This window comes from Aedes albopictus, chromosome 3, assembly GCF_035046485.1.
Source record: "Aedes albopictus strain Foshan chromosome 3, AalbF5, whole genome shotgun sequence".
In the NCBI taxonomy this organism is placed as follows: Eukaryota; Metazoa; Arthropoda; class Insecta; order Diptera; family Culicidae; genus Aedes; species Aedes albopictus.
The window spans coordinates 428,163,335-428,187,519 of NC_085138.1; the positions used below are offsets into that span (position 1 = coordinate 428,163,335).

The 24,185-nt window shown below is 42.3% G+C and overlaps 1 protein-coding gene across 1 annotated transcript; it reads right to left on the minus strand.

Annotated features, from left to right (window-relative positions):
- Positions 1-9,209: 9,209 nt before the first annotated feature.
- LOC134292071 (uncharacterized) lies at positions 9,210-11,094 on the minus strand. The gene is made up of 2 exons (XM_062860794.1): positions 10,074-11,094; positions 9,210-9,484 (listed from the first exon to the last, which is right to left on the minus strand). The coding sequence occupies exons 1-2, from the start codon at positions 10,991-10,993 to the stop codon at positions 9,436-9,438; spliced, it is 969 nt and encodes a 322-aa protein (XP_062716778.1). The 5' UTR covers positions 10,994-11,094; the 3' UTR covers positions 9,210-9,435.
- Positions 11,095-24,185: the final 13,091 nt, after the last annotated feature.

Consider the following 24,185-nt stretch of genomic DNA (forward strand, 5'->3'; position numbering starts at 1 on the left):
ACTTTGTGATCTTCGCCATTGTTTATTTCAGCACACTTTAGGCTATATTTTATTATCATTGGTAACACGATTCATGTAAAATTTGATCTTCCTACGAGGAAAATGCAGAAAATGTAAATTTTTCATTCAAATTTCAATCGCAATGAGAAGAGTGAGGGCTCAACCAGCCCACCCAAATTGTAAGCAGTAATTTTAGAAGCATAAGGAGATTGGAGATTGAAAAACTGCATAAGGTTGACGCGATTAAATTATATTTTTATATAAAACGTTGATCCATCCTACTATACATTTACACCGCAGGAATCTGAAATGGCGTGGTTTGAAGAGATCGCTTTGGTCACGATTTCGTTCTCTTGCATATATGAAGACTTTGATCATTTCTTCATTTATAATCTTACCCAACGTTTACATACTATCAAAAAAGCCACAATTTGATTTATCACTTTGACATTTATTTTGTTAACCTTTATAATTCCGCTATTTAATATGCAGCTTGCATGGGTTCGGTTAAATTTTACGTTTGACTATTTCCGGCGGGACACCTGGAACTGATTCCGGTTGTCTCAAATATGGTCTTAGACTATGTTTTTGTCAACTGTTCATCACGTGACCTGAACAGCCGGAAATTGATGTGATTTGAGGCTATTTTCTTGCTAATCGTTCGGCAAATTTTTGAAAATGCCGCGATTTTATGTATCATATGCATGGTTTTGGTTCACTTCTATCAAATCGCACCCGCAACCGATTCCGAACTACTGTGGCGTGAGACTATTTTCTTGATAACTGTTCATCAGATTATCAAAAACGCCGCTATGGTTTAGTTCCTTTCTATATTTTACCATTTCCGACGCGTTACTCGTCTTGTCACCAGTTCTGGAACACTACCGGTTCTCCCAAATATGGTCTGAGATTATTTGTTGGTTAACCGTTTATCTTGTTACTGAAAAAGTCATCGATATGTCGCATGTATTGGTTCTCTTTTACATTTGATCATTTCTGGCGGGACACCCATAATCAGTTCCGTAACACACTGATAGGGCTTGCGTATATTTTCTTGCAACTGTTCATCATGTTACCTAAAAAGCCGTGATTTGAGGTATCGCATGCATGGGTTTGGTGTCACTTCCGGCCTGGAACCGGTTGCGAAACACTACCGATAGTCTCTTAAATAGTCTGAGTCTATTTGCTTGCTAAAGTTTATTAGGTTATCAAACTGAGATGAACCAGCCTCGGGCTGAAAATCTCATAAGGCAGCATCCATTTATTACGTAACGCTAAAATCGGCAATTTTTGACCCCCCTCCCCCCTCCGTAACGTTTTTTTGTATGAAAATCCTAAAATTTTTGTATGGACCGTAACGCTCGGTCATACTCCCCCTCTCCCCCTAGAGCGTTACGTAATTTGTGGACGGCGCCTAAATAAAGACATAAAAAAAAGGTTTTAAAAAACGCCATGGGTTTGGTTCAATTTTATATTTAGCCGCTTTCGGAGGGAACTAGTTTCGGCACTACTGACAGTCCATAATGTGGTCATAGCCTACTTCCTCAATAACCGGTCATCAAGTTGCCGAAAAAACCGTGATTTGATTTGCCGCATGCAAGAGTTTTGTCAACTTTTATATACGGCCACTTCAGGCGGAATACCCGGAACCGGTTCTGAAACACTACTGGTTCATATAAGGTCTGAGACTGTTTTCTTGCTAACTGCTCATCAGGTTATCGAAAATGCCGTAGTTTGATGTGCCGCATGCATGGGTTTGGATCACTTTTATATATGACCACTTTCAGCGGGACACCCGGAACCGGTTCCGATACACTTCCGGTTCAGATATGGTCTGAGTCTTTTCTTATGCCAACCCTTCATTGGGTTATCAAAAAAGTCGCGTTTTGATATATCGCATGCATGGATTTGGTTCACTTTTATATTTGGCCACTTCCTGCGGGACTCCCGGAACCGGTTCCGGAACACTACTGGTTCATATATGGTCTGAGACTGTTTTCTTGCTGACTGTTCATCAGGTTATCCAAAATACCGCAATTTGATGTGTCGCATGCATGGATTTGGTTCACTTTTATATTTGGCCACTTCCGGCGGGACTCCCGGAACCGGTTCCGAAACACTACCGGTTCAGATATGATCTGAGACTGTTTTCTTGCTGACAGTTCATCAGGTTATCCAAAATGCCACAATTTGATGTATCGCATGCATGGATTTAGTTCACTTTTATATTTGGCCACTTCCGGTGGGACTCCCGGAACCAGTTCCGGAACACTACCGGTTCAGATATGGTCTGAGACTGTTTTCTTGCTGATTGTTCATCAGGTTATCCAAAATGCCGCAATTTGATGTGTCGCACTCGCATGCATGGATTTGGTTCACTTTTATATTTGACCACTTCCGGTGGGACTCCCGGAACCGGTTCCGGAACACTACCAGTTCAGATATGGTCTGAGACTGTTTTCTTGCTGACTGTTCATCAGGTTATCCAAAATGCCGCAGTTTGATGTGTCGCATGTATGTGTTTGTTACATTTTTATGTATGGCCCCTTCCAAGGGTACTGGTCCGGAACACGTAAATGGCCATAACTCCGGAACGGCTGGACCGATCCGAACCATTTTCAATAGGAAACAATGGGACCAGATTCCGCGTCGAATGAACCGTCGGTAATTAAAATCGGTTGAGGTTTACTGCCAAAAAGTGATGTGAGTTTATTTGTACACACACATACACACACACATACACACACACACACACACACACATACACACACACACACACATACACACACACAGACATCATCTCAATTCATCGAGCTGAGTTGATTTGTATATGTGACTTGACCCTCCGAGCCTTCTATCAAAAAGTCGTTTTTGGAGTGAGCATATAGCCTTTCCAGTACACTTAGTGTACGAGAAAGGCAAAAAATGGTACCTTGGGGGTTAAGCCCTAGTAGTTTCGTCCATGGTTGTGCTCGTCTCTTGCATACATCAAGGACTCACATCTGTAGCGACTGTACCTCTTCTGGATAAACATCCTTTATTATTAGAAAGCTTTTCATCACACACACGGGTTCCATTGTAATTTTAATGTTCAATAATATTATTGAGGCCATACTCTCAAACAGTTATTTCACCCTCTTAAATCCATTGTTCATGAGCTTGAACAATGAGCAAATATTTGAAGAAAGAAAATCGTCATTTGCTATAGCCCAGAACTTATTATGTAGTTTCTAGCTCACAAATTTCCAACCTAAATCACCCTCAGGCTGAGCTCTTCACACACGTGTGCTCATCGGAAAAGCACTTCCATTTCCATATGGCTTGATTTGAACGAACCCTGTGTTATGATCTCTATCAGGAAAGTTTACACGCCTAATGACCCTCAGCCCAGAAAAACAGACCGGGGCTAGTCAGTACCAAATTTGATACGATCAAATCTAACGGAAAGCAAACACTCGTCCGTAGTCGCACCGCTGGTCCGGTCCAGCCGGTCCCACAACCCCGTCAGAATCAATATTTTACTGTGAACTTTCAATTTGCATTTCCACCTCCGCCGCCGCCCAGGGAGCACGGATGACACCGGCAGCGTGCATAACCAATTGATTAGTTTTTGCCGTATTAAATAACAAATGAGCCGTATAAAAAGCGGAAACGACTGACAGATTTCGTTGGCGCGCTTTGAAATTGGTGCTTCCCGGCTATGAGGAAGAGCGGTGTGGAGACAGCAGGGAGGAAGTGCATTTGCCGGATGGATATCTAAATTTTGCATCCCTGATTTTGCACGTTCAATAGCCGAGCCGGGCGATATGTGAGCAATCAGGATTTGCATCCGCTCGGGCCTTGCCTCACCCACCTTTGGCGATGTATTCGGCAAGGGGTCTCATTATCCCATAATCGAGTGGTAATCCGTGTCGCGGCTGAATGCGATATCGTCGTGCCACCGTTTGATGGCAAGGCCGTCCGTCGATGACATACATCATGAATCGAATATTAGGTGCTTGCGCTAGCAGGGACTTGACTCTACGATTATGAGTTGTGCATGAGAGTTTGTCGGTGTCACTTTGGGGTGAATTATTGAAAATAAATGTGACGAATCGTGCTTCGCACACTTATCACAGGTGCATTTTTCGGCGTACATACTACCCTGCTGGATTTAAATGATCTCTTCTGGGTTCATTAGTTCGAGTTGGCGCTAAAACTGTCAATGATGAGATAGAACTTTGCATTCTTCATAAAAAAAGTATACATTTTACAGTATCTACAACTACAACGTTGTAAAATCTAGAACCAGTGTTTGGCAGCAGAAGTGATAAGTGAACCAATCTGCAGTGTTTCTTTCCTTTTGTTGGTTCTGTTTCAATATTGTGGCGTTAGCACTAAATTGGTTTCCAAAAAAAAACTTCATTGACTTCCGCTGCCTTTACTATGCGTTAAACATTACGTCGGAAGTAGTTCACGGTATAGAAAACCAGATTTACTGTACAGTGCACTACTTCCGACGTTATGTTTAACGCATAGTAAAGGCAGCGGAAGTCAATGAAGTTTTTTTTGGAAACCAATTTAGTGCTAAATCGACAATAACCAAGCGTGACTATGTTCGCTCTTGGAGTCGTATGGTTCACGAACGAATACAAAGATACTCCAACATAGACCAGAAAGTGTAACACTTTCTGATGCTCTCTCATCGTTGGCTTCAAACAACTGTGAATAATCGTTATTTTTATCAGTATTTAGCGTTTTCGCTTTAAAAACGTGAACTACTATTTAATTTAATTGTATTTATGATGTTGCAGGCGATTCAACCAGACATTTTTTTGGGGATTTGTCCTTAAGTGGAGATTTAGACATCTTTAGAGGTTCCTTCAGTGATTGTTCCAGTGTTGTTTCCGCGGTTTCCTTCGAGAGTTTAACCAGAGATCTTTTATAGTATTTCTGCAGGTATTGCTTCAGAGATGTCTTCCAGAATTTCACTAGAGATTGCTCCAATTAATCCATCTGGAATCAGTGTTGCGAATACTCACTTGCAAGGGTGATACTCATTTGCTTCTATCTCAGTCCAGAAGCATGCTATCAAAAAATGATGTTAGAAGGGCTTTTAGATTGTAGTTTAATCTAAAAGTTTGCCGAATAAAGTAAAGGTCGCAGACGCATACCAAAGTTGTGAGAGAGCTGTGAGTACGAGGTGAGTAAAATTCGTGTAATTTATACTCACCGTGTACTCACAGCTCTCTCACGGTTTTGGCATGTGTCTGAGACCTTTACTTTATTCGACAAACTTTTAGATTAAACTACAATCTAAAACCCCTTCAAACATCATTTTTTGATAGCATGCTTCTGGACTGAGATAGAAGCAAGTGAGTATAATTTTTTGCTAGTGAGTATTCGCAACACTGTCTGGAATTCGCAGTATTTCTACAGGTTATTCAAAAAATATCCAGAAATTAATTAAACATTTCGTTAAAAAAAATCATTATTGCAGACATGGACTTCTTCAGATTTTTTTTATCCAGTGATTCCTACAAAATTCGCCAAGAAAACTCTCCTGTGATTCCCTAAGGAATTCCTCATGGGCTTTCTTCAGAAATTCACCCGGGAATTCCTTCTGTGATTTTTTCTGGAACAGCTTTTGGGATTATTTTAAAAGTAACTCCAAGCACTCTTTCTGGGATTCCCCCAGAAATTCCTTCAGGAATTGTTTCAGGATTCCTCTGTGAATTCCTACAGGTATTCCTCTAGATATACCTCGAGCAATTCCTTTAGAGATTCCACCAGGGGTTCATCCAGGAACTTCTCCAGGAATTCTTTCAGGCATTTATTCAAGAATTCCTCCAGGGATTGTTGCTGGAAGTTCTCCAGTGATTCTTCAATAAAATCCACCAGAAATTTCTCCAGAGATTACTCTAGAGATTCCTCCAGGAGTTCCTTAGAAGATAGCTCAAGGAATTCCTCAGATTTCTCCAGAAATTCTCTCAGGTATGTCTACTGGAATGCCTTCAGGAGCTCCTCCAGGCATTCCTTCAGGAGTTTCTCTAGGGATTGCTCTTGGAATTCTGCCACGAATTCTTTTAGAAATACCACCAGGCATTCATTCAGGGATTTCTATAGGGATTCCTCCAGGGATTCATCCAGGCATTCCTCAGGCATTCAGGATTTAATTCTGGGACTCCTCCAGGAATACCTTTGAGAATTCCACCAGGAATTACCCAAGCAATTCCTGCAGATATTAACTCAGGCATTCTTGCAGAATTTACTTCAGGGATTCTGGATTTCATCCAGGCGTTTCCTCCAGGATTGCCATTAAGAATACCTTCAGGAATTACCCCAAGAATTGATCCAGGAATTGATCCAGTAAACCCTACAGGGATTCTTTTTTGAAATTGTTTCAAGAATTTCTTCAGTAATTCCTCCAGAAGTTCTTCCAGGGATTCTTCCGGGAATTCTTTCGGGGTTTCCTTGAGGAATGTTTCCAGAAGTTTCTCCTTCAGGTATTCCTCCAAGGATTCCTCAAGAGATTTCTCCAGGAATTGGTTCAAGGTATCCATCTAGGAATCCCATCAGAATTTCCTCCAAGAATTCCTTCAGGAACTGGTCCGGGTATTTACCAGAAATTCCTTCAGGGATTCCTCTAAAGATTCTTCCATAGATTCTTCCAGGAATTCCTACGATGATTCCTCCAATAATTCATCCAGATATTCCTCCAAGATTTTTTCCAGGAATTTCTCCAGACATTGCTCTGGAAATTCCTAATGGAATTTCTGCAGTGATTCCTCCAGGTACTTTTAAGAAATACCTCATGAAATTCCTGTAGAAATTCCATAGGGGATTCCTCGAGGAATTTCTCCAGAAACTCTTTAAAGGATTCCACCAGGGATTCTACCTAAAAGTTTTCCAGCGATTCTTCAAGAAAATCCTCGAGAAATTCCTCCAGGAGTTCCTCTGAAGATTGCTCAAGGAATTTCCCTAGAAATTCCTCCAGGAATTCGCACAGGCATGTGTCCAGGCATCCTTTTCATTTCTTTAGGATATGATTCTGGGACTCTTCCAGGAATTACCCCAGGAACTCCTGCGAAAATAACCTCAGGAATTCTTGCAGAAATTAATCCAATATACTCCAGGAAATCATCCTTCCGGAGTTTATACACACATTATTCCAAGAATCCAGGGATTCCTTCAAGGATTCCTCCAGCTATTTCTCCAGAAATTGGTTCAAGGGATTCCTCCAGTGATTTCACCAGGATTTACCAGTAATTTACCAGCAATTCCTTGAGGAATTTACCAGGAACGCCTTCAGGGATTCCACTAAAGATTTTTCCGGAACAGAAGATATTAAAAAGCATCAGAACTAAACCAATTGAAAGTGTCGTAGTGAAAGACCCACAATTAAAATGGGGCAATACAAAGTTTGCCGGGTCAGCTAGTAACGCATAAAGCGAAAGAGAGCCTATAGCTCTTTACCACAGCGGGTTAAGAACAACAGAATATCCTGAAGATTCAGGTTTCTGAAGTCAGTTTCACTTAATAAGTGTTTACCGAATACTCGGAAACGCAGTTGCGCGAAAACTGGACAGTTACATATCAAATGATACGAAGTTCCATAATCGGATTCACAGCTATCACAGGCAAATGAATCAGCTTGCTGAATATTCGCCATGTGATAGCTGAGTCGGCAGTGGCCAGTCAATGCTTTGACCAGCATGCTGCAATTCTGCTTAGACAGATTAGTTAGATACTTCGCCACCCGTAGAGATGGCTCAGCATTATACAATTTGGTTTGACGACATGACTCCAAACTATTCCAATATTGTCTGTGTTGAGTGACAGCCCAGGTGCGAATCTGAAGCTTAATCCAACACTTCGATATCGGAACTGGCTCAGGGCCAATGAAGTCATGTGATGCTCCAGAGCGAGCTAACTCATCAGCCAATTCATTTCCAGCGATGGAAGAATGACCAGGTACCCATAGAAGGTGAACAGCGTTTGCTGAATTCAGCTCCTCGATTTGAGTTCGACAAGCGATAACTATCTTCGACCTGGAGTTGGCCGAAGCAAGTGCTTTAATAGCAGCCTGGCTATCTGAACAGAAGTATATTACTTTGCACATTACGTGCTGCTGAAGTGCTGATTGCACTCCGCACATAAGAGCAAAGATTTCGGCTTGAAAAACGGTGCAGTGTCTACCAAGTGAGTAAGACTGATACAGCCTTAGCTCACGAGAATAAACACCAGCACCTGCTCGACCTTCGAGAAGGGAGCCGTCAGTGTAACATACGATGCCGTCTGAAATACTTCTTTCCAGATAACCAGATGTCCACTCTTCCCGGGAAGGGAATTTCGTGGAAAATGTCCTATATGGAAAATTACAAGCAATTGTAAGATCACTTGGAGCAAGGACAATTTTGTCCCAATTCACCAAAAGTGGAAACAACGAGGTGTGTGTTGATGTGCGGTTCACAGGAGTTTCCTCTAGTAGACCAAGTACCCGTAACCGGTAAGTGCAAGAAAGGGCTTCTTGTTTGAGATGAATGTGTAGTGGGGCAACGTCAAAGAGAACTTCTAGCGCTGCCGTAGGAGTTGACGCTCCAGACATCGCCATTAAGCACATCCTTTGGAGATGGCCTAATTTTGATTGGACCGTTCTCACTTCACCTTTTTGCCACCACACAAGACATCCATAAGCCAATATTGGCCGAACCACAGTTGTGTAAATCCATTTGATATACTTGGGTTTTAGACCCCAAGTTGCCCGACCCCAAGTATGCCCGAAGGCCATACAAGCTTTCTTGATTCTGAACTCAATGTGAGGTGTCCAGGAAAGCTTGGAATCAAGAATGACTCCAACGTACTTTACCTGTTCAGTCACATCGATTTCAGAATCAAAGAGACGCAAAGGTCGAACGCCATTACGGTTTCGCCTTTCCGTGAAAAGAACAATAGATGTTTTACTCGGATTAACCGAAAGGCCATATTGGCGACACCAACCCTCAACTACCTGAAGGGCGTTTTGCATCAGGTCGAAAAGGGTGCTGATGCACATACCAACTAACAATGTTAGGTAGTCGTCGGCAAAACCATAAGTAGGAAAACCGCTATTATTGAGTTGCCTCAATAGCGTATTTGCTACGAGATTCCACAAAAGCGGTGATAAGACTCCCCCTTGGGGACAAACACTCAATTTGCTAATCCCTGCTAGACGCAATGTCGAGAACAGATATCGGTTTTTGAGCATTTGGTGAATCCAATTGGAAATCATTGGAGATATACCATGACTCCGTGCGGCTTCCAATATGGCATCGAAAGGCACGTTGTCAAAGGCACCCTCGATATCTAAGAAAACACCCAAACAAGATTGCTTTTGAGCGAATGCTTTCTCGATATCGTAAACAACCTTGTGTAGAAGAGTCACAGTGGACTTACCAGATTGGTAGGCATGTTGGTTCACATGAAGAGGCACGTTGGCCAGATGAACATCACGGATGTGATGATCCTCAATGCGTTCTAAGCATTTCAGAAGAAAAGAGGTCAAACTGATAGGTCTGAAACTCTTTGCTTCTTCATACGACGCACGACCCACTTTCGGAATAAACTTTACAGTAATATCCCTCCAGGATTTGGGAATATACCCTGTAGCAAAACTGCAAACAAGTAGTTTTTTCAAAACATGTTTGAAATAATCAAATCCCTTCTGAAGCAAAATAGGATAAATCCCATCTGCCCCAGGAGATTTGAAAGGAGCAAAGCTATTAAGAGCCCACTCAATCGATTCTATAGTTACAATACTCCGAGCCAAAGCTAAAGAATCATAACTACAAGAAAAGACATCAGGATCATCCGAAGATGTAATATCCACACATCCAGGGAAGTGTGTGCTGAATAAGCATTCCAAAGCTTCCTCATCAGAGGAAGACAGATCGCCATTTGGCAAACGAAGTTCGTTCACCCGGAAATCCTAAGATTTCGCAAGGATTTTGTTTAACCGACTGACTTCACTCAAGCTGGAAACATTTGTACAAAGGTTTTTCCAGCCGGATCGTTCAGCAGACCGGAGAGCTTTCCTGTAGGCCTTGCGAGCCGACCTGAAAGCCTCCGAACCAGCCGAACGTCGTCTGTTCCAACTCTTTCTACATTGTTTCCTGAGTTTCGCCAGATCAGAGTTCCACCAAGGGGTTCCTCTTGTGATCTTCACAGACCGTAGAGGGCATGCTTCTTCAAAAGCTTCCATGATGAAGGTCGTTGTAGTATCAACGGCATTATCTAAATCACTTGGAGTGTCAATGGATGGTGAGTATCCATGAAATTTGGCTGCAACCAAATCAGTATAAAGATCCCAGTTTGTTGACCGAGGATTCCTGAAACGCAATGTTTGCGAAGTAACATTTAAATGTTCAAAAAAGATATAGCGATGGTCAGATAAAGATTCTTCATCTGACACATGCCAATTGGTCAGCTCGTGACTAATTCTGCTAGAGTAAAGCGTTATATCTAACACTTCCTCTCTAGCAGATACCATGAAGGTTGGGCGGTTGCCTATGTTAAGTAATGCAAGATCTGTACTACTTAAGTACTCCATCAAACTGGAGCCTCTCAAGTTAATGTCTGAGCTGCCCCAGATGATATGGTGAGCATTAGCATCACTGCCAACAATTAGCGGAAGGCCTTTTGAAGTACAGTATGCGATGACTTGTTTGAAAGCATCCGTAGGGGATGGTTCATCATGCGGTAAATACACAGAACAATAGACGTATTTCCTGTTGAGGTTTCGAACAGATACATCAATTGTGATAGCACATACATCTCTGGTGGTTAGTTCAGAGATAAGTGTAGCAACTATTGCGTTGTTGACAAGCACATAGGCTTGAGGCATGACACGCGAGTTTGCCATTTCATGTTTACTGAAAGTGGCAAACACCGGGTTCACAAGGTTTCCTAGATAGAAATTTCCCTTACGAAAGTAAGGTTCTTGTACCAAGGCCACTTGGGCTGTACCATTTTGCATAAGTCTGCAAAGATTGATCGTTGCTGTTCTTTTATGCTGAAGATTGATCTGAGCTATCCTAACCGTAGCCACTACCCAAACTAGGTAAGATTGAACTCTTCGCAACAATAAAACCAAATCGGTATCGATTGGAAAACGCCAAAGGCGAGGATACACAGACTACACTGTGTAAATCGCATAATGCGAAACCATATAGGTGAAAATTTAAACTAATTAACAACATCTTCATAATCCCGCCCTTATTTAGCCTCAAGTGAGACTAAAGAAGGGCAGCTGATTGTCTCGGAGAAACACAAGGTCCACTGCACCATTGCTCCGGTTAGCGCAGTAAGGGCTACATACTGTGGAGGGCGCCCTGGTACTCCACAGGCTCCGTTAGCGGTTAGGTTTTTATTAGACCCCCCTAGGGCTCTACCCCATTTGGCATAATGCCATTTGGCATAACGCCGTTTGGCATAATGCCATTTGGCATAAAAGCCATTTGGCATAACGGCCATTTGGCATAATGGCCATTTGGCATAACGAATATTATGCACATTCTTACCAAGAAGGCTGTTCTTTGTGTTATGCCAAACGGCATTATGCCAAATAGCCATTATGCCAAATGACCATTATGCCAAATGGCATTATGCCAAACGGCGTTATGCCAAATGGCATTATGCCAAATGGGGTAGAGCCCCCCCTAGCCATTAATTCCTAGGCACGGTAACCATAAAGCCGCATCACACCATGAATTAGGGGTCACCTGTTGGTGGATTCTTACCACCGGAACAGGCGGTCCGTAGTGTTATTCTTAGCCAATTGAGACAATCGCTACCGACACCAAGCCCGTGCACAAGGGGGGGGTTTTGGGTGTTAAACCCTCCCCATTACCGACGCTTCATACACTAGGCGCCCCTCCGCCTTTTGCCAAAATTGGGAAAAACCCCTCCCTTGGCGCCACTTCTGTGCACGGGCCTGACCGACACTACACAGCTATCTAGGCTGATCGAGAAAAGAAGTTAATATTGATGATCAACTTCATACGGGCTCGAACAGCCTCCAAAAAATAATCCGGAAATAATTCTCGTACGAATTCCTGAAAAAATCTTTAGAGGATTTTCTTAAGCAAATCTTTCATCAAGCTTCTCTAGAGGAATTTTTGAGAACTTTCTCAAGGGTTCTCTAACGAAAACATCGAAGGAAATTCCAGAGGATACTCTGAATCGATCCATGAAATTGAATTAAAAACAAAACTTTCAAAAGAAACCCGCTTTTGGAAGAAAACTTTAAGAGGAGTACCGAAAAAAATCCAGGTATTGTGATATAAAAAGTTCCTAGATTAATTTATGAGGTAATACTCAGAAAACATTGGAGAAAATTCTAAAGTAAACCAAGCATTTTCTGATGGAATCAATACAAGTATTTTTCATGATTTCTCCGAAGTCAATAAAAGTGGAATTTTTGAAAAAGGTCTCTAGAAGGTCTTCTGAAGAAATCGTTGGGAAAATTTCTTGAAAAAATACCTGGAATGTTTTCTTAATATTTTTTGAAGATAATTGAGGGGGTTAGAAGCAAAGGGGTGTAAGTGATTGATTGATTTAGCTTTATTTGAGAGACTTTCAGCCCTTGGCTGGTTCGTCTCTGGGTGTAAGTGACAAAAACCAACTTTCGAGTAAATGTTGTTTAAAGTTTTTCACCAATTTTTCATCCCATACAAAATGTATGGAGTTTCAAAATTGACCCATTTTTTGTAAAAACAATCTACACAACACAATATACATCGAGAGTTCATTTACTCTGCGATCGAAATTTGTATGGAATTTAGTATGGAAAAACGTGCTTTTTTTGCATTTTTCTCATGAATTGTTTTTTTTTTCGTCTAAAACGATCTAACTAATGATGTTGAAGTATAGCCTAGGATATGCCGAAAAACTTTTCCAAAGACCAGAAAGTGATCCGACGCTTGTGAAAACAATTATTTGCCTGGTAACTTAGGCCAAAAATTGAGATTTTATTATTGATGTGATTTCTTTACTTGTTAATTATTAAGCACCATCAGACTTTCTGAACATAATAACTTTTATCATAAGTGTCTGATCACTTTGCGGTCTTTAGCAAAGTTTTTCGGCATATCCTAGGCTATACTTCAACGTCATTAGTTCGATCGTTTTAAACGAAAAAAAAAATCAATTTATGAGAAAAATGTAAAAAAGTACGTTTTCTCATACTAAATTCCATACAAATTTCGATCGCAACCAATCGCTACCAAATTTTGCACAGTTTTTGGACGCTAAAACGAATCGAAAAAGCTTTGTTCCGATAAATCGACTTTGTTAACCCAGTCTAATATTACATATTTTTGTAAAAATTCCACCTAAATCTTATTCAACGTTTTTTTTTTGCCTTTCTCGTACACCAAGGTGTACCGAAAGGCTATATGTTCACTCCAAAAACGAAAATTTGATAGAGCCCCCGGAGGGATCAAGTGTTATATACTAATCGACTCAGCTCGATGAGTTGATGTATGTGTGTATGTATGTGTGTGTGTATGTGTACAAAAAGGTCACCTCTTTTTTAGATAGTAAATATGAACCGATTTCAACGACCGATGGTTCATTCGACGCGGTATATTGCCCCATTGTTTCCTATTGAAAATGGTTCAGATCGGTCCAGCCGTTCCGGAGTTATGGCTATTTAGTTGTTCCGGACCGGTACCCCAGGAAGGGGCCAGATATGAAAATGAAACAAACCCATGCATGCGACCCATCAAACCACTGCATTTTCGATTATCTGATGAACGAGAAGAAGAAAAATAGTCTCAGACTTTATCTGAATCGGTAGTGTTTCGGAACCGGTTCCGGGTGTCCCGCCGGAAGTGGCCAAATATAAAAGTGAACATAACCCATGCATGCGACACGTCAAATAGCGGCATTTTCGATAACCAGTTGAATGGTGAGCAGGAAAGTAGTTTCAGACTATATTTGAACCGGTAGTGTTCCAGAACCGGTTCATATGCGTAAACGAACAAAATATTGATAAAAATTTAAGCGATCTTTTCAAATCTCACCATTTTCCTGGGGCGTAATTATACAGTAGGATGGATCAACGTTGTATGGGAAAATTATAATTTTATAGCATCAATCCCCTTTTGACTGCCGCATGGCGCAGTGGCTACACGTTCGCTTCATATGCGGATGGTCATGGGTTCGATCCAGGCCCCGGCACTTCATCAGTTGGTTTTCCCCCCGAGAGCGGCTAGCCCTTGACCCTCTTCTGAGCGCTCATAGCTCAAACGGACCCGGATAATTCGATATCGGCGAACGGCAACCCATAATGGACGACCCCCAATCGGACTGGAAAAGGAACAACAGCCATACATCATTTCATCATCGTGCTCATCATTCTACTGAAGGAAACACGTCCAACTCGGAGCAAGAAGTTCTTTATTGTGACATAATGTATTTTCATAACAGCAAAGCCTACTACAGTTCGGCCATCTTGGCAACACACATCGTCCTCGATGTGAACAACCACTTTATTGACTCCATCAGCCCCAACGACGTTTTCCTTAGCTCCAACTCGATGACCCAGTCTTCGATGTTGTAATGCAGTTTTTCTTGTTGTTTAATCCCGTTTTCTTGGCGCTTGCAGCCATAAACTTCTGTTTCTACCGATCCCGGCACTCCTCTTGACCACGTAAGTTACACCACCAGCTCGAGAGTTTTGTAATGTCTTCATTTTGCTTCCAACTATTCCTTTGGAACACCAATTCCGTTTCGCGACGCACCTCAAAATATCTTCCTGATGATGAATAACATGAAATTTTGAATCCATATGGCAGAATGTAGGTCTTATCCCACTTCTGAATTGAAGGAAACACGTCCAACCCGGTGCAAAAAGTTCTTTATTGTGACATAATGTATTTTCATAACAGCAAAGCCTACTACACTATCAAGGACAGGGTAGAAAAGTGAAAGCAGCACAAAGGCAAACCAGTTCGATATAGTTGAATAAGAATATAATAGAAGACATTTAGGCGCTGTGCAAGTGTAAGTGCAGCCGCCAATTGGAATCGCTCACGTAGTGCCTAGTGGACAAAAGAGCTGTAAAATAGGTTAAGTGGTTAAGAATAAAAAAACATCCCCTTTTGCGACTTAAATTACTGCGCAGAATTTCGATGCAACTGGTTGAGCCATCGCGCTCTTCAACACGGTTGAAATTTGAATGGTTTTTTTATGGGAAATTTTACTTACTTGCACTTTTTTGTCAAATTTACATGAATCCCATATAACATGGGATAATCATGCGTAGAACGGCAGTATAACCAATGATAATGAAGTAAAGGCTAAACTGTGCAAAAAAATTGCTGAAATGTCTTGATAATGTTCCGCATCTAGTGCTCGTGAAGGTGGTCAAGCAGTCAACTGAGAGGTTTAATATTATTCAGCTCTGCTTATACGTTTAACATAATACATAACATAGGAATATGAGCCATCAATAAGTTTCCAAATTCAATTATGGCTCTGATAAGGTTCTTGCTTTTCTGTCAAGAGGGGTTCCCTCTTGAAAATTTTGGGTCGGAATTTAACATTTTGAGGAAGGGCACAAACGAATAAACCAATAAATTTTTAAATTTTAAGGTGAAGAGTCCTCCAGAAAATTTCTTACCAAACCCGATAAATCAAGCGGTTTTGCTTAATTGTTTGAGTATTTATTTTTTCATCAAATACATATTATTTATCAATTCCACCCCCTCAATGACGAACGGGCACTGCGACAAAAGAAGAAAATAATATTTGTTCCATTCTAGAGTATTTTCAGGATTCAGGAACACTTCGGCTTATGGCGACGGAAATATCTTAGAGTACTTATTCGACGAGAAAGGCGCTATCACCACTAGGTGAATTAATCTGGGTTTTTTTATCTGTATTAACGAGATTTTTAGCCCTAGGCTAGTTCATCTCGGGACCCACGCTTTACTTCCCTTCCGAAGGAAGAACTCACATTTTGCGAGTTTGTCGGGAGTGGGATTCGATCCCAGGTCCTCGGCGTGATAGTCAAGTGTTATTCAACGTTTCTTTGACTTATGTATCATCTTTTGACCCAAGGTTTTGAAATCGATTATATGGGCCTGAATAATGACATGTTTTTGGGGAGTGTATGTTGAACAAGCTATGTTATCCGAATGTCGTTTTTTTCTTGAACAACAATTTGATCCTACTGGAATCTACATACGCAAAATGAATGAAATCCAGTTTTTGTTTTACCACCCGAAGTTAATGACTGTCGTCGGTCAACCAATCGTTTACTTTACATGTTATGGCTTAATTCAATAAAAATAAGCCATCGCGTCAAAAGCAGTAAATGCAACCCAATTGTACACAATTTTTAACCGATCCGTCAATCTGTTTCCATCAGATACAACAGCAATCAAAATCCCCGGTATAATCCGTGCATTGAAAGGCCTTAAAAAAAAGCACATTCCACACTTCCGCACATATTAATTTTTCATCTCTTTCCAAAACGCATCCTTCTCATTCGAAGGTTAAAAAAATCGCATAACACGCGACAACCTCTTCCCCCCACTACATAAAACAGCATCCGACAATATTTCATGAGGTTTAATTTATTCATTTCATTTTGTATCAAATGCATTTCTAGGTACACGCAATTCAAAGTTCAATGCTCACAGTTATTCGCTGTTTCTGCTTCCCTCAGCCAGCCGGGACCCAACCCGAATTATATCCCCTTATCCTAAAATTGAAACCGTTCGAGCACTTTGAACTTTCGGCATCCACATCCAAACACCGCGTGCAACAGTAGCGCAGAGTGCCCGAGGCGGCCACACTTTGACATGATCCGGGATTTCCACGTACAACAAAAAAAGGCGCTAATGTTGTCAACAAACAAACAAATGAAAATCACGTTCCGTCGACACCCATAGCCAGTGATTTTGTATCATCATCCTCAGTCCGCCCCATCATCACCTTGAACCCTCTTCAATGCTGGGGAAACTAATGGCATGAGCTTGCATCTCACGTCGCCGTAAGCCATGATATGATGATGATGGCAATGATGACGATGGTGTTCTGTTTGAATGGGGGGTTAAGGTTGGGACCCGTCACCCACCCCTGGATTGTACACAGCAGGATCAAGCCGTGCGTGATAATAAACTTCCAGCTACACGCGGATTTTGCGAATGTGATTTTATATATTTATGCGATTATTGAAACCGTTATTGGACGTATGAATGGGATGCATTATGATTCCTGGTGCAGGGGAAAAGTACATGATTATAATAGAGCAAGGTCATTCGTGGTTGGGGATACATACCTTTAAGGTCAGTTCTTGTTTCATCAGAAGTTCGAACACCGCCTGGATCTTCAGTTAATCCAGTGGTCAAGCCTTTGGATCGCTAATCCGTAGAGGGCGAATATGGCTCTCGTTCCCGTCGACAACTTTTCTCGACATCTTGGGCATTACTGAAAGAAAGCGACAAAAAGGCTAGGAATTTACAACGTCATAGTTGGTATTTTCCGTCATATTAGACGGAAAATAGCCAATAATTACAGATATTCTGACTTATCAATGACCAGCACATACTTACTTGATACTTGATGGGCTTCAACTCGTAGCGGTGAGTCTACGCCGAATGAAGTATCCGCCTCCACTGGCCTCGGTCCTGGGCCAATCGCTTCCAGGCGCCCTGAACGTTTAGAGTCCTTAGGTCCTCCTCAACTGCAAAAAGCCAACGTGTGCGCGGCATTCCACGAAGCCAACGACCCCTTCCTGGTTCTCTGCTGAATATAATTTTAGCTTGTCGTACCTCCGGCATACGAGCTACGTGTCCAGCCCACCGCAGCCTGCCGTGTTGTACTCGCTTCACTATATCCATCTCTTTATATACCTGGTACAATTCGTAGTTCATGCGACGCCGCCAGATGCCGTCCTCCAGTTTACCGCCGAGTATTGTTCGCAGCACTTTACGTTCGAAGACTCCAAAGGCTCTCCGATCAACTTCTTTTAACGTCCACGTTTCATGACCGTATAAAACGACCGGGAGAATCAGAGACTTGTACAACGCGAGTTTTGTCTTTGTTCGCAGCCTGCGGGACCTCAGCTGGTTTCGCAGACCGAAAAAGGCCTGATTTGCAGCCGCAATCCGTCTTTTCAGCTCGCGGGTAACATCATTATCGCACGTCACTAGAGAACCAAGATAAACAAATTCATCCACAACTTCAAACTTTTTCCCACCTAGCACCACTTCGTCACCACTACCACGGCCGGACCGACGTTGAACACCAACAATCATGTACTTAGTCTTTGTGGTGTTAATCGTAAGTCCAATCCTCGCAGTCTCCCTCTTAAAAGGTACGAACGCCTCTTCCACGGCCCGACGGTCGATTCCGATGATGTCGATATCGTCCGCGAAGCCCAGGAGCATATGCGACTTCGTGACAATGGTTCCGCTTCTGTGCACACCAGCTCTCCTTATCGCTCCTTCCAGTGCTATGTTGAACAGTAAGTTCGAAAGAGCATCGCCCTGCTTCAGTCCGCAAAGGTTACGAACGATGACGAAATTTCATACGCAACCCGTACACTTGATTTCGATCCGTCAAGTCTAATCAGTCTAATCAGCTTCGCCGGAAATCCATGTTCGAACATAATCTGCCATAACTCGTTTCTCTTCACTGAATCGTACGCCGCCTTGAAATCAATAAACAGATGATGGGTCTGCAAGTTGTACTCCCGAAATTAATCGAGAATCTGCCGGAGGGTGAACATCTGGTCCATCGTTGATCGGCCCTCACGAAATCCTGCCTGATATTCGCCGACGAAGGACTCCTCAATCGGCCTCAGCCTGTGGAACAGAACTCCGGACAAAATTTTGTACGCTGAATTGAGGAGTGTTATTCCTCTGTAATTCGTGCACTCTAGTCGATGCCCTTTCTTGGAAAGAGGGCAAATGAGACCATCCAACCTACTAGCGGGCAGTTCTTCCTCCTCCCATATCTTCAATTTAATACGGTGTAAGAGTTGATACAGCTGCTCACCACCGTGCTTGAGAAGTTCGGCCGGGAGTTCGTCCTTCCCAGCAGCCTTGTTGTTCTTCAGTCCCCTAATGGCTGTCTTGACCTTGTCTAGCTTTGGGGGTTCCACAGCTTGTCCGTCGTCGTCGATTCGAATTCTGTCCGTCGCTCTTCCACTCCCACCGTTCAACAATACCTCGAAGTGCTCTCTCCACCTAGCAGCCATCATTGTCTTGTCTGTCAGCAAGTTTCCATTACGGCCGTTGCACATGACGGGAGAAGGCGCTGTTTTTCTATGCACGCCATTGACAGTTTCGTAAAATCTCCGCATATCATTCTGTTCCATACTCTCTTGCGCCTGAGCAATTACATTTTCCTCGTGCTCTTTTTTCTTTTTGCGGTGGATTCGTTTTACGGCTACTCTTGCTTCCCTGTATCGCTCCCTGCTCTGCCGGGTCCCCGGCACCAGCATCCGGCTTCTGGCAACATTTTTCTCGTCCGTTACCCTCTGGCACTCCTCGTCAAATCACCCGTTCTTAGGTCGTCTTTGAGCAGTACCTATCTCCTCCCGCGCTGCCGTACTCATCACTCCGTGGATAGACTCCCACAGAGTGTTGAGATTATCGCTCTCGTTGATCTCACTTATACGCTCGTCCAGCTTCTAATGATAGTCAGCTACCGTTCCGTCTGCTGAAAACCGCTGGATGTTGAAACGCATCGATCGCCGGTTCCTAGAGTCCGACACGGTTGATAACCGAGCTCGAATTTTACTAACTACGAGATAGTGATCTGAGTCGATGTTGGGACCTCGAAAAGTTCTAACATCAATTACTTCCGAGAAATGTCGGCCATCTACCAGCACATGGTCGATTTGATTGCAAGTATCGCCGTTTGGGTGTCTCCAGGTGTGCTTGCGGATATCCTTGCGTGCAAAGTAGGTGCTACTAATGGCCCTTCCCCTGGCAGCAGCAAAGTTAACTAATCTCAGGCTGTTGTCGTTTGCGATGGAGTGAAGGCTCTCCGTTCCGATGATTGGACGGAAAAAGCCCTCTCTTCCCACCTGCGCGTTGGCGTCACCGATGATAATCTTAACGTCGTGTTTTGGGCAGTCTCCATAGGTCTTGTCAAGACATTCATAAAACACATCCTTCACATCATCGGTTTTCTCGTTGGTCGGCGCATAGACATTGATCAGGCTGTAGTTAAAGAATTTGCCCCGGATCCTCAGTACGCAGATCCGCTCGTTGATCGGCTTCTACATAACTCGCTTCATCTGTTTCCCGGTCACTATGAATCCGACCCCATGTTCTGCCTTATCGCTGCCGCTATGGTAGATGTTATATTTGAACGATGTGTTGGCGACGGGATCCACCGCCCTGAATTCACGTTCACCACACACCTAGAAAATATCATGTAATTTTAAGTGTCCTGAACCTGACATATACGAGCATTTTCAAAAACACAAATTTAGAGGTTGAAACATGTAAATTTTCGTCTTTCAAGACACCCCAAAATACAACTTATTTTTCTTAGCCTCTAGCAATCGCTAGAACCGATTTGACAGATAAAACATTGAAAAGTAAAATAATCCCATGGCTGGATTTGAACACCGGATCTGCTGATCGTGAGTCACATCTCTTACCTCTCGGCTATTTCACCGAGTTAGAAGGTGGGTGATGAAAGTGATACTGATTCTACGTTTCTGGTGAAACGAATTTGTTGACATCTAACGCAACCAATCAGCACTTACATGATGCGCGTAAAATTGAGTTCAATTTGTGATTCCGTCTTGAAAACGTTTACATTCTTTAATGATTCCGTTTCGTGCAAAATTCAGAATTTCTAAGTGTGCAGTTTTGGGCCACCGCACTTTCTGTATAGCAGCCACGCACACACCAACTTTCTGCAATTCACGAGCCAAAAGGCACACTCCTCCAGGTTCATTTATGGTCCTGACGTTCCAGGTACACTAGAACCTCTTTTTATGCACATGGCTGGGACTGCATAAACTAAAAATGTGCATAAATTGAAAAAGGCATTAAAAGAGGGAAATTTATGCATAAATTAAGTTTATTCTTTAACTAGGGCTTTAATTAGAGAATCAAGTTCGCGAGAACAGGTCTTGCTCCTGGGCAGTTAAGATGGGGCTATGGGGGTTTCCAGAAAGTTCCAAGAGAGCCCAAAAAGGGGGTTCCAAGGGGCTTCAGGGGTGTTTTAAGGGGTTGTTTCGGGGGATTTGAGGAACCTTCTAACGGTGTTCTGTCAAGATTTTTTTGGTGTTTTCATGGGATTACGGGGAATTCTGGGGTATTTCAATAGTATTAATTGGGTTTCAGGGGCGTTCCAAGGGGCGTTCCAAGGGGCTTTAGGGGCAGTTCATGGGATCTCAGGAGCCTTTAAAGGGCGTTACAAGAGGTTTGAGGGGCGTTTTAAGGTATTTCAGAGTTTGCTCTGAAACTTCTTAAAATGCCTCAAAAATCCCCTTTAAACTTCCCGGGGACCCCATGCAACGCCTAAATATTCCCACGCCTTCCGATATTCAAAGTCAATTCAACTGAAACAAAAATGCATTTTTTTCACCCCACATTCCCAACAGCTGCCCGGGGGATTTTAGATTCAATTTTCATCGTAGGGTCTACCTACCTCACGCGCGGTATATTGGAAGCAACGGGAAACATACCATTCGTTACTGACTTTGTTTTTATGACCCATCATCGTCCGGTGGTGGCCGGGTGCGATCGTGTTCGAACACGTTGGGCCTGGACCGGGGTAGTGCAGATTGTTACTACGCTTGGTGGGCCGACGACAAAGATGGGCAATAAACCCGAAAGAATGTTCTATTAATCGCGGTTGCACAAAGGTGACATTGGCTTGGGTTGAACCTAGGTGAACCTAAAAGGAACGTTTCGAAATCGAGGCACCGAATTGGCCGTCTATGGTCTCAGGTAGCCTGGATTGTTTTGCACCTGATTCGTTTTGAACTCAGGTAAACTTTAGCTGGAATGTTGCGAAATCAAGGCGCCGTATTGGCCGCCTATGGTTTCAGATAGCCTAGATTGTTTTTTTTGTCACAAGATTGAGGCGCCGAATTGGCCGCATGTGGTTTCGGGTAACCGCAATTGTTTTTGTTTGTCTCGAAAATCGATGCGCCGAATTGGCCGCGTAGCCGTGGTTGGTTTTTTTTGTTTTCACTGGGTTCGCTTTGAACTCAGGTAAACCCTTGCTGGAATGTTCTGAAATCGACACCGTATTGGCCGCATAGGGCGCCTGGCTTGTTTGCACTGGATTTGTTTTGTCTTCAAGTAAACCGAACGAAAAGAATGTTGGAGTACAATTTCAACCAACATCCGTGGCCGGGACCCGGCTAGGGGTCATTGTGCGCAAGCAAGGTTACATTTGAATAACAAGGCGGTTGCTTTGTTTTGAAGAATTGGGTGCCAAGTCCGAAAAGATGATGGGGCTAAGAATAATGATGATGATAATGATGATGATGATGGTGATGATGATGACGATGATGACGATGAGGACGATGGTGAAGATGACGATATGACACGCCCAAGCATTGAAGATGCCCAAGTGAGGCGGGGCTAGACGATGTAGGCCTTCGGGTAAAGATTCTTAGTAGGGGTTTTGCGAACACGCCCAAGTCAGGCGTGGTTAGGAAATTAGGTTTTTTTTTATCAGAACTAGGATTTTTGGTAGGGCTTGGGATACGCCCAAGACACGGCTAGGCTTGGGATACGCCCAAGAGAAAAGAGATTTTTCAAGAAGAGAAAGATGTAAAACACGATGTGGACAAGTAGGAAAGGTAGAAGGTTTTGGGACGTTTTAGTATTTTTTTTAGGTTTTTTGGACACGCCCAAGATGGGTTGGGCAACGTTAGGAATTTTCGTGACTTCTTCGGGTATTGCTAGGAAATTCAGGCTATAAATACGGAGGTTTTGGCTTCAATCGGGCAGTTGTTGAAGAACAGAGTAATCGAGGAGAGTTCGACGTTAGAGTTGTTGAAGAACGGGGTTGTTGAGTTCAAAGGTAGTCAGTGAGACAGTGGGTCAGTTTCAACGCTAGAGTGTTCAATCTTGGTTCAGAAAAGACAGTAGTTGTAAAAGTTCAGTTTTTCAACGTAAGAGTAAAAGTCCAGTTCGGTTCAGTTTTTTCAACTTCGGTGAAGAAATACAGAAAGGTGATATAAGAAAAAAAATTGAATCATTGTAATATAAGTTAAGTGATGGTTTGTGGTATTTCAATATAGATTATTAAAAAGATATCGTCGGACTGTTATGAATTAAAAGATATCACATTCCGTGTAGTGTTTAGTTGAGCCCCTGGACGGTACAGGGCGCTTCATATGGTGACAGCGCAAAACTGTTCGACAATTAGAACAGCGGAACGCCAATTTTCTGACTGGAAGAAGAAATCAGTGTCAGAATCAGTGCAAACCATGAACATTGAACAGTTTTGAACAATTGAGAAGAAAACAATGTTACAGACTGGATGGAAAAGATGAAATTCGTGGCAGCGCAAGTGTTAGTGGAATACAACGTAGCACCGAATTGGAAATGGCAACGCAACAACCTGTGTATGGAACCGAGTGTCTGGACCAATGGACATCATTCAGCCTGCATTATTTGATGGTATCGTGAGTATTAACCTTTTAAATGATTAAGTGTTTTGAGATGGTTTAAATTTTTTGTGAGTTGGTTTGAAATGATAAATTTTTTTTTTACGATTTATACAAAAACATTTTAATTGAAATACTGTTATGGTAAAAATAAAGAAGTTATTCAAAAATTTATTTAAAAAAAAGGAAATCATACTGATTTTCAATAAATAATGGAAAAATATAACAAGAATAATGATTTCAAGAAGAACAAGTGGATGAAAAATACGAACGAATAACACTAGTTAACAAAATCAAAGGAAAGTCGCGGACTTCTGTTAACGATTAAAATTATTGATGCATAATAACGTGCTGATTTTGAGACCGTGTTTAAAATAAGAAAACTAAGAAGTACAGTTTTTTTTTAATTATACGAGACAATCGCAACCAAGTTTTTTTTAATTTACTAAAATTTAAATATCTCAAGTTACAATTCACAAATTTTCAATATCTTTTTGCAATAATAGGAAGCTGAACGTAATATGTTTTGAATATCTGATTTTTTTTTTCGTCAGATTGG